The sequence below is a fragment of the Pleurodeles waltl genome, chromosome 2_2, assembly GCF_031143425.1.
Source record: "Pleurodeles waltl isolate 20211129_DDA chromosome 2_2, aPleWal1.hap1.20221129, whole genome shotgun sequence".
NCBI classification, from domain to species: Eukaryota; Metazoa; Chordata; class Amphibia; order Caudata; family Salamandridae; genus Pleurodeles; species Pleurodeles waltl.
Window position 1 is genome coordinate 217,504,361 of NC_090439.1, and position 17,333 is coordinate 217,521,693.

Consider the following 17,333-nt stretch of genomic DNA (forward strand, 5'->3'; position numbering starts at 1 on the left):
CTGACCCATGCAACTAGCCTACTGTCTGCAATTAACTGTAGAGGATTGTGCAAGCATAAAAGCACACCTTGGGCCCAGTTTCATTGGCACTGATTTTTTACCAGACAGGTTTAATATTTGCTGATGTGTGATTTTTCGGTGGTCATTGTGTGCTTTTGTGTGCTATTTTACCTTCGGTGTGTCATACTGAGTTACAATTAATGTAGAGACATTTACACATTTATCTTCCTTTTGTGGTTTGTAGCAGGCTTGGATGGACGTAGGTAGCCATGCTGTAGTCATGAAGTGACGACATAGGTAGCCGTGGTGTAGTAATGAAGTATGTCATATATATTGTGTTACTACACCTATGTGCAATGCTATTGTACTGCAAGTATTGTATTGTATTGTATTGAGCATTTCTAAAGCGCATTCCGACCCTCGGGCATCGAAGCGCTGACTGAGAGAGGCAGTTAAGAGCTAACCAAGGACGCTCCCAAACTTATTGGGAAAACAGCCAAGTTTTGACCAGTTTCCTGAAAGTTAGATGATTATGTTCTTGCCTTATGCTTAATGGAAGAGAATTCCAAATTTTTGCTGCAACGATGCTCCCCATTTCACTTTTCTAGTTCGCGCTATTTGGATTTGATAGGCACAGGCTGAACGCAACACGCGATTAGGCCTATGCCATTTCAGCTTAGTGGTTAGCATTGCAGGCCCAATCCCATGGGCCGCTTTGTGAGTGATGCAGAGAGCCTTAAAAGAAAGCCGATGGATAATTGGTAGCCAGTGTAGATCTTTAAGGCCCCTCTTGACAGAGGTCCCCTGGGGTAATTTTAACAACAGCCTGGCAGCCGTGTTCTGCATCAACTGAAGCCTATTCAAAGCGTCTTTATTCAAATTTAATAAAAGCGCATTCCCATAATCCAATCTGGAAATGACAAGGGCCAAAACGACAGTGATTCAGCTAGTCTTAGGAATAAAGGGGAGGATTTTTCTTAATTTCTTCATTGTCCACACACAGGACTTAATTATCTGATTAACCTGAGGTTTAAACGACAATTGTTCATCGAATACTACTCCTAAATTCCTTGAGTGGGACCGCGGGACAGGAAGTGACCCACATTCTTCCGGCCACCAACTAGAGGTCCAATGCACCTTGTCAATTCCGAAACACAAAATCTCGGTTTTATCGCAGTTGAGTTTCAACCAGTTGGACTTCATCCAGTGACTGAGTGCCACCATACAGGCATTGAAGCGAGTAGCCACTACCTCAAGATCATTATCGATAGGGATGATAATCTGAGTATCATCAGCATAAGAGGTAGGAATCAAGCCAAAGGAACGAATCAGCTCAGCCAGTGGAGCCACATACACATTAAACAACGTTGGGCTCAGAGAAGAGCCCTGGGGGACCCCACACGGCAACAGATAGGGAAGAGACTTAAAATCGCCACAGCTAACTGTGGCCCATCTATCAGATAGAAAAGATCCAATGAGTTTAAGAGCCTGGTCTCTAATGCCTGTCTGATATAATCGGTCAAGCAAGATGTGAGGAGCAAAAGTATCAAAAGCTGCCGACAAGTCCAATAACACCAGAAATGCCCCCTGCCCCTTATCCACCAATCTGCGTATGATATCAGATGATGCAATAAGAGCAGATTCAGTGCTGTGGGCTTTCCGGAAGCCGTGTTGCGAGTTATCCAAGCCCTTAGAACTAGACAGGAAGTCTACTAGTTCCTTATTTAGGTGTTTTTCCAGAATTTTAGCCGCGTAGGGAAGAAGGGCTATAGGACGTAAGTTTGTTAAGTCATCCGGTTTACCCGCTGCTTTCTTTTTCAGCGGAATAATAGTAGCTTCTTTCCAAGCCATTGGGTAGAGACCCGATACTAGCACTTCCTGAAAAATGGGAGCCACCTTGGAGACCACTAACTCTGGTACTAGTTGGAGAATGGTCGGGGGGCAGGGATCCATGGGGGAGCCCGATTTACATTCCCGGAGCAATTTGCACAGAGCCTCCGAGGTAGGCATCTTAAAATTAGATAAAACAAGTGGGTCATCCGATGACCCGTTGGTTGTCTCCTCGGGGTACAGATGAACCGTCAGTCGTGGAGATGTGCTGGTTAAAGTCTCCTCCCGCCTAAAACTGGAGTAAATATCCAGCACCTTACATTCAAAAAATTTGGCTACTTTGTTACAGAAATCTTGGGAGTTTTCGACTCTGGGTAGATCTGATGGAGTAGTAAGAATGTTGACCGTTTTAAATAGTTCTCTAGAGGAGTTAGCTGCTTCATTAATTTTACATGTATAGAAAGCCGATTTGGCTGCCAGACAGGCTTTTTTATAGTTGTAAAGTGCAAGCTTAAGATTTGCCCCCTCAACTTCACCCGGACTGAGTTTCCAGCAACGCTCTTTCTGCCTATATGTCCTCTGCAAAGATTTAAGGGTTTGGGAAAACCAAGGTTGATTAAATTTCTTCTTGGTGTGAGAAGAAAAGATTCTTACAGGTGCTAGCATGTCCATAGCTTGTTCAATCCCTAGATTAAATCTGGCAAGTGGAGACAGCCTGGACAGCTTAGGCTCATTCCAATTAAGTCGGAGTGCCCTAGTCAAAGGTTCAGGTTCAATTTTTTTCCAGGATCTGATCCGTTTTTCCTGGAGAGTGACTTTTGAGAACTGCTGTTTGGCCAGAAATTTAAATGTCAAAAGGGCGTGATCTGTCCATTCTAATGGGGTAGTGGACAGATGGAGAGATTCGTCGGAACGAGTAAAGATCCCATCAAGGGTATGACCAGCTCTATGCGTGGCCAACCCATCCTTTAGAACCCAATCTAGTGCCCTCATCAGGTTAAGGAATTCCACAGCCAATAAATCATGGGTATTATCAAAATGAATATTAAAGTCTCCCAGTATAATGGCTTTAGAGGCCATGATTAGGGGTTCCAATACAGAGGGCCAAATTGAGAGAAACTTAGCAATAGGGCCGGGGGGGCGATAAATTAGAAGGCCTTCCCAGACTAAAAATGTGTCACGAAATAATTTAAAGGCCATGGCTTCACAGACCTCAGTAGTGCCGCTAGCATTATTCCAAGTACACGTGAGCTCAGATCTACAGATAATGGCTAGACCTCCTCCTCTTCCAGTGTAACTATCCACCCTATAGAAGGAGTAGCCAATAGGTGTTGCTTCGATAAAATCAGGATCCGAATCAGGCCTTGCCCAAGTTTCTGTTATAAAAAGACATTCTATGTTCAGGGTGCGGATAAGCTCATTAATTTCAAATTTATGTTTAGGGAGGGACCTAGCATTTATGAGGGCAAAAAGGCCCCCCATTCTAATGGCCTTACCCATTCCCCCCAAAATGTGTCCAATATTATTCACATCTGTGGCCCGAACTCCCTGGGTTGCCTGCTTACCCATCGAAGAAGGCATATGCACCATCCAATTGCACTGTGTGCATCTCCAGGCGCATGCAGTACCCGGATTAAACGTACTGGTACAGCGCGAGCCCGCCCACTTCTTGAGTTCATCTCTGGTGTAACTCAAGTTTCCCGAACTCGAAACATAGTCCCTGGCCCTCTTGCCCGTTCTGGCGCGGACGGGCTTGCATTTGGCGCGCCCGCTGCGTGCGGCCGCTGTGCGGCCGCGATTTTGCCGGCATTTATCCCCTGCACCCGACCACTAGAACACAAACCGCGGTTGTATCGTGGAACCCGGAAGTGGGCTTTGGCCGGCCCGACTTCCTGCCCCCCAATGTTTTGAGAGCCTTGCTGCTCCCAAATTCCTTCCGTGAGTAATTCTAAGTCCGCCGTGCCCCAAGCTATCCCCGAAAATCGTCGGTTTCCCCAACTTTAAAATTATACAATTCGAAATTTCATTTACAAATTTAAAAGTATTTAATGTTAAAAAACAAAATGAAATTATGTGCAATTCAGATTCAAATTCAAACAGGGCAATTAGAGAACCAAGGTGACAGAAGCTTTAAAATACACAATCACAGAGACAAAGTAGTGATCCAATTTTGTATCCTATATTCAGCACTAGTGGTGTTTGGACAGTAGCAACTTGTTCGACACTCACACACACAGGTCCTCTTATAAACTTGATATGCTGTGAATGTGACCTATGTTCAAAACACACTGGTGAGGTATCACATTAGTTACATATATCAATGTGGCCTGATACGTACGTGTGTGTTCCAGGATTGTCAGTATGACAGAGACATATGCATGTTTTGTCATGTTGACTCTCACATTGATACACTAAATTGACTTTCACTCATGACCGTGGTCTAAACTTTCATTTCTTGACACAAATGTGATTTACAACTAGTTCTTCCGGAGTTGCTCCAGGAACCGTGGCCAACATACAAGTCTTCAGCCATGTGCGGCACACTTACTTATGAACACAGGATTAGATGAAACATCATTATTTGATGCTGAGACAAGTTATACCATTGAAGTAACTCTCATCCCATACTTAGAAATCATGTGCTGTTTGTACTGATATTAAGTTGTCTTGTGTACCACGTGATTAATAACTTGATTTGTTAACCAGTGCAAATGATGTGGTTCAGTTCATTCAGACAGTGCAAGAAAAGACAAAACTACTCACATGCTCAAGAATTGTGGCACATTTCAGGCTTTGTTGGGCAACATCCATCCACTGCATCACACATTACCAAACCCATAAATATCGATTACTTTGTTTTGTGTTATATTTTACAGGGAAAGCCTACCTTGCATATTTTAATTGCTGCGTGGCCCAGCTGGTTGAGGTGCAGCTTTTGCCTGACCCAAATCTTTAACAAGGCATTTAGACAAATGCATCATCTCATAGATTTGGGGTAGTGCTTGTGCTGCCGTTGCATCAAACCTTTTGGCACAACGACGGTGCAAGACTCATAAATATGCCCCATGTTCAGGAATGAGACTCTGTCCAAGTGCCAGTGACTGAGAATAATGCAAGCATTCCTTTCATCACGTAGTTGTTAGTTATACATCCAAATAGGACAATTGTGAAAGCCGATGGCACAGACGGAAGCATACAACTCAGAAAAGCAGTGCCCACAAAAAGCCAGAAGTGAAAGCATATATGGGAGCAGACCACAAAAGAAGGCAGAGAAACAAGGGAATAATTATAGAAAGAGAAGCAAAGGACAAGGTCGGGCAGAGAACCAAGGAAAGCAGAGCAGAGAGGAAGGTAGAGAATCAAGGGAAGCATATGCCCCAGGGAGCATAGCGCATACAGAAGAACAAAACATATTCAAGCAGGTCACCCTAGGACGCAGAGCATCTGTGGAAGCAGATTTCGTGTAGAAAAAGCGCAACACCAAGGAAAGCAGGTCCCATAGAAATGCAAGAACAAAGGGAAGCAACGCACACAGGAAGGGAGAGGAAGTAAGATGAGCAGAGAGCACAGGGAGGCAAAAAATCAAGGAGTAGAGCACACAGATAGGCCGAGCATAAGGGGAGGCACAGTGCTTAATTTGAGCTGGTGGTGGCTTTTATTTTTGGGGACTGGCACTTATTTTACTGCACGAGAGCAAGAAAGGGGCAACACAGAAAGAAGAAAGATGGAGGGAGAGAAAGACGGAGAAACCGTCACCAAGGAAGAGAGCAGGAACCTGTAAGTATGAGATAAATAGACGGTGTGTGTCTGGTGGTGGAATAAAGAGGCCTGTATGTTTTCCATCGAAATGAATGCTACTCAGGATACGAAGAGTATGCAGCAAATACGATTATCCAATGCGAGAAAGCAGGCTTCCTTATTCCAGTGTCTTAAATGCGTCGGGTTAAAGCAACTACGGACAAAGCTATTAATTAAAAAATATATATATTTCAGATGTTGGCACCTTACACCATATAAAACAGAGGGAGGTATGATTCTCATTTGGAATCATTCTTTTACGTATGTTATCGCCTTTAGAAGGCTTTGTTTCCTTTTAAGACAGATCGATGTGTATTTATTACCCCATGCAGTAATTGGTCGGCCCACACGCCTCTGGCTTCCAGTGGAACACATTGTGCCTGTGAAGGAGCCGCACTAGCACTTAGCAGGCCTCACCGTGGTAAGTTATTGTGCTGCCCTCTGCAAGCGCCTACACTGCAGGCAGGCTGGATAATCCGGTCATTGCACAGCCATGGGAAGAGAGAGGCCATGAGGGACATTTGCGTTGTGGCTGAAACATGCCAACAACAGTAGCAGTCCTTTGGATGGTAGAATGACGGGCCTGTCATCCTTTATCAAGAGCATAACGTTCAGGGGCAAGGGACAGTTTTTCCTACTTCAACACAAACATGGCTCCAGCCTTATCAGAAGGACACATAGCAACCAGCAGATGTTATAGCTAAGCATAATAAAGGGTAGGCAAGCAGGAATTTTCATTTCTCGCCCCTCAATTTTGTTTTTCCAAACGTTCCCTTTTTATGTGAAATAATTATCTCATATATTATATTGTTTACCATTTGTATTTATGCCCATTTGACATGTACCTTCGGTATACTGCAATGTGACAGCATACCAACGTCATACACCAGTCAATCACCAGATGCATATATCTGATGGATTTTTTGCTTACACGATGAACTGGTTATTGGTTTTGCTTCTTGATCATTTATTTGTGTCTTGTGCCACAAACACGCGTTTTTACATGCCCGTTTGAGTCTTGAGAAGGTAGGAGTCAAACATTTGCAGAATGCATATAAGAGAAGCAAATAGAAGTTTTACCTGTTGCTGCTTGCTAAATGGAGTGAGTTAATGTGGTACTGGCCCGTTTCGCCTGCAAAAGGCGGGACTCCATGTGCAGGTCTGCATTCCTTAATTGGTAAACTAAGAACAACTGATTAAGACCAGTCGGCTCCAATTTGATTTTATATTCTGGTTAACGAAGAGCCCCATCTGTACATTCATCACAGCCTCAATCTTCTGAATGCTGGTTCATAGGGAGCCCTGATGTCTAGAGTCATGCGCAGGGTTCACTGGAATTATGCAGCAGGGAGGACAAAATTATATGGCACGATGGAGTACATTATGCAGCAAGAGAAGGCAAATTATGTGGTGTAATGTGGCACATTTTGTGATAGCATTACTTCAATATTTTGTCACTTTTACACGTATTAACACTGTCTGAGCACTGTGTGTATCTCTTCAGTACTAGTTTATCATCCAAATATAGCCATAAGCAACAGTAAGGTGACCAGTCAACTTTTGCAAAGGGCCTTCTTCTGAGTGGCAACACGTATCACTGCGTTTTCAGTAACTTTTGAACTGTTTGAGCTGAAAACAAGATTTTTTGTTTAAATCTGCAGACTATACAGCAGATGTTGCACCATGTGGCAAATCTATAATTATGCATAAGACGCTGCAGCCTCATAATCAGATAATTCCAGTTGCCCTGGTCATACGGCAGGCTGTATTAATAGCCAAGACAAGCAAATGGCATTATTGTTTTGAATTTTCTCTTGCCTGTCTTAATACTGAAAGAAACACAATATTGAATTTTAGACACTGTAGAATAGCCAACAACTTTACAAGGTTCTACATTTTGCTATTCAGCTTTACCTGATCTTGTACTAAGCTTAAATCTCACAATACTTCAAAATGTAACACTGTGGACAAGGCTTTTAGTAATTAATGTTTGTGGCATGGTAGAGGTATGTATGAAGAACGAATGTTTAACAAACTGTGACAAGTGTTAAAAGTAAATGAGTTCCTTTCTCGCTCTTTCATGTTCCCTTGCTTTTATAGCACAAATAGTACCGCACTTAACAAGTTGCTTCTGGCAAGTAACATTTCAACAGAGATTTTCTTATATCCTCTACCTGTTTTCCATGGATCTAGTGTGATTTAAAGTAAATGTGACACTTTGACATTTACAATGTCTACTTGGAAAATCAGAGCGACTCCTAAGTTTAAGATAATAGAAGATGGTTTGAAGGGAAGGGGGATTGGTGGTCTGATAAGATTGACCGTGAAAGATGTGCGCACATTACAATAACAACCATTTGCAATGCAGTGGGTCTCGCGTTTGCTCGAGTTAGAGCTATTAGCGTTGTAAATTCCTAACTGGACCTTTCTTGCCACATAAATTGAAAATGAAAAGTAAAACAGTTGACATAAGCAAGTCAATTCAAAGTGCCACAGCCCCATGAGCATGAGCGCGAAAGTTATTGGCTCCCTGTGTGAAAGTCTAAAAAGGATTGCAGCTGGGATGAAAGGCAAACTGGAGGAGGGGCCATCACATGCTGTAACAGGAGGAAGTGTGACATAGTGTGATAGCCAACAAAAATGTTCACTTAGTTGAATCGCCTGGGATGGAACTCAGCACACAAAGGCGGGACATTTCACAAAATGCACCAATAAAAATGAAGCATTTGAAACAAGCACAACAAAAAAACATGAACAGCAAGAGTGGGCATGGTTAAAAACCCACAGAGAGATTACAACAGGCCAGATCGCTTGTTCTCTCGACCCTAAAAAAGCATTGCTAAATCACAACCATTTTGGATGTTCTGTAGTGAAAAGCTGTTCTCAAGATTGTCTAATGCACATAGTGTAAGTGCAGCATGGGAAACAGTAATGCATACTTCTGTAGCTTCTATATCATGTACAGTATGTGCACAACGGGGACATGTTTCCCCACAGAAAGACAGGCATAGCATTGACTGTGGGAGCTTTTTTCCCCTTGGACCATCTTGGTCCAGGAGGGATGAGGTTCCAGCAAGAGCAAACTTTCTGATTGGCTGACCACAACATTAACAAAAATGTGGCAGTAGCCATTACAGGACTCTGGGCACGTGGTCCTCTGTCCTGAAAATGTTTTTTAAAATGTGTAAAGAGGCAAGATGGCAGTACCCTACCCCGGTAGCCCTTGTGGCGGGGGTCCCAGTGGGACTTCCCCGATATCAATTTTTTTTTTAAAGTTGGGTTGTCTGCAGTCCCACAGGACTCCCATGGGATCGCAATAAGAAAACAAAATGGTGGCCACCGTTTTTTTTTTACTATCATGACCCCTTGGGATGGGTCAGGGCCTGGAGATCAATATATAACTGATTTTGGAGGGAGCATATGTGGGGCTGCCTTCTTCAGCTGATTTCAGCCTCGGGGACCCCAACCCCTAGGGCCCACCATGCAAAAAGAAGGGGAGGAGGACATACACCTCCTCTCCTCAAGCCTTGTAAGGCCCTGGGACCCCATCCCCCAAGGCCAATCTTTCAATTAATAGGAGGTGGTGCATGGCTCCCCTCGCCAAGCCTCTAAAGGCCCAGGGACACCATCTCCCAGGCCAGCCATACATTAATAGGAGAGGGGGCATGAGCCCCCACTCTCCAAGCCAGCAGTGGCCCTGGTGGGCCCATCCTCCCAGGCCAAGCATTAAAATGAAAGAGGATGAGAGTGCAAGCCCCCTTCCAGAGACCATCACCACCCCAGGGACCCCATCCCCTGGGGTTCAGCATTCAAATTAAAGGATAGGGCTGTGTAACTTATACAGAGGTTATTTTGCTGCAAAAGGAATATGAGAATTGGTTGTAGAGGTACTGTGAGAGGGTGATGCTGTTGAAGGTAGCCTCTGGTGACATGAAGTAGTTCACAATGGTGAAGATCTCTTTGCTGCACTTGGTGTTGGCATTAATGCTAGCACAATGTGTATGGTGGTCTGGATCTGCTGGTGGTAGCATCTGAGGATGGATTTCTAGCTATTCCTGTTAATTTTCTCTTGACACGTTCTCCACATGTGCTCCAGTTGTTGCAGTAATTCTTCATCATCCTTAGTTCTTTGGCACACCAGCTAGCTTGAGGTCTGAAACTAATGGATTTGCTGTGCTTTAGAGGAGTCATGAAGTCGGCACAGGCAGTAATTCAGTTACTAGAGTTATTGATGTAATTAGGTGGGCTGTTGCTGTTTGTCCATGTGTACCATGTGTCAGATTATCCAACCTTCTCCTTGGATGTTGCTCTAGTTTCAGCAGGGTGGCCTGTTAGTGGTAGGTCTGCAGTGGTCCGGGACAGGGATAGTAAACCTGACGAGGGCATGGTCTTTCGTCCAAGTGATTGGCATTGGCCTGTCTACTGTAATGTTGTCCAAAAAGGTGAAGATCGGATCAAGGAGGCGTATGGCAGACTAAGTCCGTCCTTGCATATGTGACATAAGGTTGATATTTCCAATTTCTTCCAGTACTGTGGTCGTTTTTGGGTTGCCATGGTCTTCCATGTGGAAGTGTAGGTCTCCGAGGAGGATGAAGGTACTAGTGTCAAGGACGTGGGGTGTGACGAAATCTGCAATGGTTGTGTCTATGGAGGTGGTACATTTGATGATGTCCTTGAAGACAATGTCAATCAACCTCCAAGTTTGTGTTGCCTGTGCAGCTTGATGGGTTTCTAATTGGAAAGGATGGCTGTGGTGACAGTAAAAATCAATATTCTCACAAGATGTGTGAAAATCTGCATGACTCTCAAAGATCTATAACTGGTGCTGTTAGTGGATCCTCAAAAATTCATATATCTACTTGAAACATAAAGGTAAAAAACTATGAGAATAGATTTTTGACTTTTGGAAGTAAGAATTTATGACTCCGAATTGTTCCACTGTTGCTGTTGACTCCATAGTAGATAAAGTAAGCATTTGAAATAGTGTTTACAGTCCACTGGTAAAACGTTATTTCAAATTGCTGCTTTATAAATCGAGCATGCTAGCGCTTTAACATGTTGTACGTTTTGTGGGCTTTTAGCTACGTACATCTCACACCCTCACTTTCAGTTGTTCCTGGGCTTGCCTTTCAAAAATTACTTGATGTCATTGGTAAATGCTTTACGTTTGTCTGGCCTTGAGGCTGTTTTTGCCACACCTTGCAGACACAGGGATTATTGCACAATTGCCAATATACTTCAGGGTGGGTGAACTATTTTTTTCATTTGTCTCTCCCCTTTGTGCTGCATGGTGGCCATGGCGCTCATAGCGCTCACAGGCACAACAGCGTGAACTTGATCGGTGCTATTGGAGCACTGGTTACATTGCTCACAGTTACCTATTCAGAGTCATTTCTTGTAGCTCTCCCCTTCAAACACTGGAAATTTGTAAATTCTTTAAGTAAAACAGAAATCCTCAAAGTGAAAGCAGCTTTCCCAGCACAGTGGGAGAGCCGATACTACAGTATTTGCTGCACTCAGGAAACTCACCACATAATGCTTTGCAGGGCATTACTGTTGCAAAACATTTTTGCTCATAATTCAGCCAGTTGTGGGCCTAGGACAATGGAACCATCACCAAAACATTCAGTACGACTCACTCTTTCTGTCTAGGTCATCTCTGGGTCCCCACACTAGGTTAGTGGGGGCCCCAAAATAATATTCCTCCCACCATTCAGTGTCTTTTTAAGCGCTCTTATGGCTGGAACTTTTGTTTTACAATTGGGAAAAGCTTGTGCTGTAAGGGCCTTGTTTGTCATATCATTGTTATAGGCCTGCTACCCCTGAAAATGTGTAAGGCACCACACCCTCTATTATTGCCATTTTCTTTTGTGTGGTTATGCCCTCTAGCGGCTAACCATATAGTTACATGGCCGTGTTTCTTACAAATGCTATTTTCATTGTAGTGTCCTCTAGGGGCAGTTCTATACATTACAGTCATATAAACATAAAAAATATTTGTGGCATGGAAACCTGCCCCATAATGCTTTGCAGGGCATTTTACAAAACATTTGTGCTCATAATTCAGCCTGTGGTGGTTCTAGGACTGGGCAACCTTCAAAACATTGACCACAATGTGTTCTTTCTGTCTGCATCATCTCTAAGTCCCCACACTATGTTAGTGGGGACTCCAGAATAATAACCCCTACCACCATTCAGTGTCTTTTAAGCTTTTTCAAAGCTTTCTTGTGGCTAAAGGTTTTGTTTCACAGCTGGGGAAAGTTTTGTTTTAAAGGCCTTGTTTGCAATATCATTGTAGTAGTAGGCCTGCTGGCCCTACTAATGCCCTCTATGGACTAAGTGTATGGTTAAACTGCATTATTTTCTCCTGGTTATATGACCATGTTTCTTGCAAATGATATTTTTGTTATGGTACCCTCTAGTGGTTGTTTTGAGCATTACTCTCTAATGCAAAAAGTTTATTTCTGACAAAGCTTTCTATGATAATAGTCTATGTTTTAATATTCTCTCCTTATTACAATTATGACCATGATTCAACCCAACTTATCATCCTTGTTACGCTATTACTGTTTGAATACTCTTGATATGTTTGGATGACCCTTCTAGTTTATTTCTGCTCTGTGGATGTCTTGTGTCTTTTTTGGGGGAATTGTGTTAGCCAGCCAGCAACCCTGATGGTGGGATAGTGAAAGTGGTATTCTATGGGAATTTTCATGGCAGATTTAAATTAGGATGCTAAATGGCAACATTTTCATTTTTTGCTGCAGCTAGAGGAAGAAGGTACATGGAAGTGCTTTAGTTAAATGCAGGGCCACTTGAATTGTATGGCAGGAAAAGATAAATTTATGAGGTAGAGTTGGTCAATTTATGTGGCAAGAAAAGTCAAGTTAGGAATGTACAATGCGAATGGCTCTAATTCAAGCAAATGTGAGACCTATTGCATCACAAATACTGGTTCTATGTAACATCGTGCCTTCCACACATGCCAGGTAGTCCACTATAAGCTTCATAATTTGCATATTTTAACAAAACAAATATAGTTTAAATGTTCACAGATTGATGGATTGAGGAAGAGTTAATGTCTGCAGCAGGAAACAAACAAGTACTTAAATGTAATTCATATAGGGGAAGAACGATGTGGACCTTAATATGAAAGAGGTTTGTTCTACTGTTTAGATAAATGTGTTTTTATATCACAAGAATTGTTCTCAAAGCTGAATGTTTTTACATATTGAACAGTAAACGTTATGTACACTTCTGCATGCTTTTTCTTAGTGAAAATAGTTTTTTCACAACTCATTGTTGGGTTGAAAAAGGCTGAAACTGAAGTCAAGCCTTAGAATAAATCTTGTATGCACTGAATAAATATACAATATAATATGGCGCTGCAATTTTTGCTTTATTGAGCCACATTAGTGTAAAAAAATATGCTAATGTAGCGCAGGGAGGCACTAGGGCCTTGGAAATCTGTCCTTTAATATCAAAATAGGTTACATCATTTGTCATGCTGTACTACATAGTATGCCTTATCTTGTCAAATAATTCATGTATATGTGGTTTCTGCAAAGTAAAAACGTGTGTTCATTAAATATTGTTCTAATTCTTCCACGAATGACACCACCTTTGTTCGAATTCGAATTGGTTTTGTTGAATGTGTATAATCCTCTTTCTCACTGACTTAGCTAGATAACAATATGAAAGACAATGACGGATAGGCCCAGATTTACAAGAATCTGGTGCATCAGTAGTGATGCGCCAGATTTCATGCATCCCCACCACCACCTAATAACACCATGGGTGCACCATATTTACAATACTGTGCACCATAGCGCACGTTAGGGCAATAGCGTCAACATTTTTTAGCCTATTGTGGCGCTTTACTGCACTTGTGTCAAAATGTTTACGCTAGTGTAGCAAAGTGCAAGGAGGCCCATTGATTTCAATGGGTGCGTCCTTTTAACTCCTGTTTTGAGCGGGCATTAAAAATAACGCTAAAAATGGCGGAATTAAATCTTGTAGATTTCATTGTGCCATTTTTGCAGGCATCCTAACATCGGAATGCACCCCCCCTTCATACATTATGCCTGCCGCAGGCATAATGTGACTCAGGGAGTCGCAAAGTGGCGCAATGCGTGCATTGCGCCACTTTGTAAATATGGTGCTGCAATTTTTGCCTCATTGAGCCACATTAGTGTAAATAAAAATATGCTAATGTGGCGAAAGGAGGCACTAGGCCCTTGGAAATCTGGCCTTTATTATCAAAATAGGTTGCATCATTTGTCATGCTGTACTGCATAGTATGCCTTTTCTTGCCAAATAATTCAGACTAATGCTCCCCTGTCACGTTATTTTATTCTCTGGTGCCACATAAATCAAGTGACCTGAATATTGCATACTCTTCAGAGGGTCACATTATCGGGTTACTGATATGCACTTTTCTTATGCCATTCAACGTTTCTATTCTAACCCAGCCCTACGCTCCACGGGTCCAATTCACAAAGGTTTCCCAAGTCCCGAGATCACAGTGAGCCTTTCGGATTACATCGGCCATGTTTTACTGTACTACAGCAGATATGGATATGTCTGAAGTATCTTCAAGGCGGATTTGAGAAAGTCTTTCTAAACTCTGTTTGCACATAACTATCACACCGGTGTTCAAAGCAGTTCCAGGCTTCATCCAGTGCAAGTCTGCCATTACTGTAAATTAATCTGAGATGTTCACTGGAATTTCTTAATTTGTTCCATAGCAGATCTCTGTGAACCAGGCCCTCTAGACTGTTAAGCACTTCCCTCGACTTTAGTCTGCCTTCTACTATAATGGTTTATTTTGTTGCCATGTGCATAAGGACTTGTTAATCGTTTTGTTACATATTTACAGACATTTTCGTGAAAGTGCTTTCATTTTAAATAAAAAGAAGTACAAATCCGAGTCCCTTTAAATGCTGTATACTTTCTATGTAGGAAAACAAAAAACGTGACCAAGAAGCTGTGCAGTCTGAGACCTTCCATTTTGCAATTGATTGTATAGGAAAACGTTTACTAGACATATTTTAATCATGGTGGTGTTATTGACGGTAGAGTATTAAGGCCCATATATACTATGATTTTGTGTCACAAAAGTGATGCAGACCGGCACAAACTCATTGTTGGCATTTCCTAAGCCATAGAAAGCCACTTTGTGTGACTCTGTGTGGTTTAGAAAATACAAAGCAATGTAAGGTGCAGATGTCGCTGTTTTGCATTACTTTGCATTGGGTAGGGGTTACATGGGTGGAGCATATGAATTCCCATGAATCCACCCATATATTTTGATGCAAACCTGGATCTGCAAATGCTTGTAAACCTGGGTTTGCGTCTTTCCATGTGTGCTGCATTGTGCAGCACACATAGAAATTGTAATATGCTTCTAAGAATTGTTTTTTCACAGGAAGGGGTTCCTTCCTGCAAAAAACGATCCTGCAAGTAACTCAGACACCCTTGCACTATGGTGCAAGAGTGCCTGCATTGGCGCTAGGAGAGAGCAAAGATGCTCCATAGTTTTGTAAATATTGAGTATTTCAGTTCTCTTCCTTTTACGCAGCATGGTGCAGTGCAGCAATTTCCCTTGCTTGCTGAGTTGCGTGAAAAACAATAAAGTGTCCCCCAGATCTCCAATAATTAATCTACTCCTGCGGTCTCAGAATATTGGTTGCTTGTCCTGCATACCTTATAATGTTGTTCACTGATGCAAGCCATCGTAACATACAAATAATTCAGGAGAATGGTCCCACTATTCTATTCGGTTGGGTCTAGTACTTGAGCTTCTAATCACACGTAAAGGTATATTTATAAGAAAGTGGCGCATCAGCTCTGATGCGCCACTTTTCCTGCGTCGCCGTGCGCCCCACTAATGTCACCATGGTAGCGCTGTATTTACTATACAGTGCACCATGGCACATGGTAGCACAATAGCATCATAATTTATGATGCTATTGTGCCGCTTTGCTGGATTAGCACCATAAATTATGGCTCTAGTCCAGCAGACCACAGGATGACCCATAGGTCATTGTGGGAGCGTCACTTTAACACCTGCCTAGAAATGACGTTAAACATGATGGAAGAAATGGCGCTGTGAAATCTTGTAAATTTCACTGTGCCATTTTTTGTAGCCTCCCTGCGTGGGAACACCACCGCTTTGTATACATTAAACCTGGCACAGGTATAATGTGGCGCAAGGCGGTACAAAGTGGCACAATGTAAGAATTGCGCCACTTTGTAAACATGGCGCATGGTGGGGGCCTCCTTAACTTCTCCTTAGCCTAAAAAAAAATAACACTAGTGCGGCGCAAGAGACTTGTAAATATGCCCCCTAATGCCGTGTCAGTTACGATTGAGTTTTTTTTTTTTTTTTTTTACTACAAGTGGTGTTTTGCGTTATTTGAGAAGCTATGCGTAGTCACTCATGTCCTTTCCGCCTCTATTTATTGTTCAGTTTTCAGTTAAGCTGTGCTCCTCCTGCTTGCGGCTGTCACAGCATGCCCGTCACCAGTTGTGGTCTCTTGTTAACCTCGCCCGCGGAGTAAATCTGTATGTCTTTATTTCAGGAGCTGCAGTTTGAGAGATTGACTCGGGAACTGGAGGCAGAGCGCCAGATTGTGGCCAGCCAGCTGGAGCGATGCAAGCTTGGATCGGAAACCGGCAGCATGAGCAGCATTAGGTAGGAACTGCTCATTTATCTCTGTCTGGATGCGTCACTCGAGGACAAATCCTGTCATCTACACACTCTGCTGCTGGTCCTAGTTCGCCCTCTCTTGGTGTGGAGCGCCTTCATTTGCTTCCTTTGCTCTGCGGCACACACTGGAAGTTCGTGTCTGGAAATATTGATCACGAGTCATCAAATTTGCTGTATTTTCAATGTGATCTAGATAAAACAGCATTGGCAGGCCTTGTGTATTAATTAACTTGTAGAGAAAAATTGAAGGGAATTGTGCCATATGAGTGACTAATACTTCGAATAAATAACCAGGGGATCAGACCACACAAAGTGCGCTGGTGCTTTGCAGTTTTGCATTGGTTATAGGCAAGTTTCTATGTGCCAGGCAATTTTGCCGTTTGCACTACCAACCAGTGCAACATTTATTTGTGGCCCAACAGACCATGCTAAAATAGAGGTTTTGACCAAAATCTGCATTGAAAGAAAGAGATTATGTGGTACAGAAGAGGTTGTATGTAATTCTGACTGTTTCCTTTCTGTTGACATTGCATTTAAGTTTCACCAACAGATAGCTTTTAACTGTGTTGTCGAAAATATCTGTTGTGGACAATACCAAAATGTACAAGGGGTTTTGAGCCAGCCTATTGCTTGCCATTGGTTGGGCTTCTTGACAATCTCACTTGCTTTACCTCTTATTTGATGACGCCACTTCCTCCTCTGAAGCATAGTTTCTTTCCCATACTTTAAATTAGATGATTTTTGTCCTTCTACTTCCTACATTAAGGGAACTACTTATAGCTTTCTCTTTCAGCACTCAAAGGGAAGACCATGCTTTTTCTTGCTCTCTCTCGTGTGCTGCTTCCACGTGCACACTGTGCTGCACCCTGCAAATCGCTGCTACTTTCTCCATAGTGATGTAGCAAGCAAGCACTGTTGCAAACCTTAAATAAACACACTGCCCAATTGATTGTAGTATTACAGTTTTGCAAACATAGACCTCATTTGATAACCC

The 17,333-nt window shown here is 42.6% G+C and overlaps 1 protein-coding gene across 29 annotated transcripts in view; it reads left to right on the top strand.

The window, feature by feature from the left end:
- The window catches only part of CTNND2 (catenin delta 2), a 3,139,673-nt gene that overhangs the window by 837,678 nt on the left and 2,284,662 nt on the right, over positions 1–17,333 (top strand). For all 29 annotated transcript variants that reach the window (XM_069219651.1, XM_069219660.1, XM_069219653.1 and 26 more), the window contains one exon: positions 16,212–16,324. In XM_069219651.1, coding sequence (XP_069075752.1) covers positions 16,212–16,324 — 113 coding nt within the window. The remainder of the gene's footprint in view (positions 1–16,211; positions 16,325–17,333) is intronic.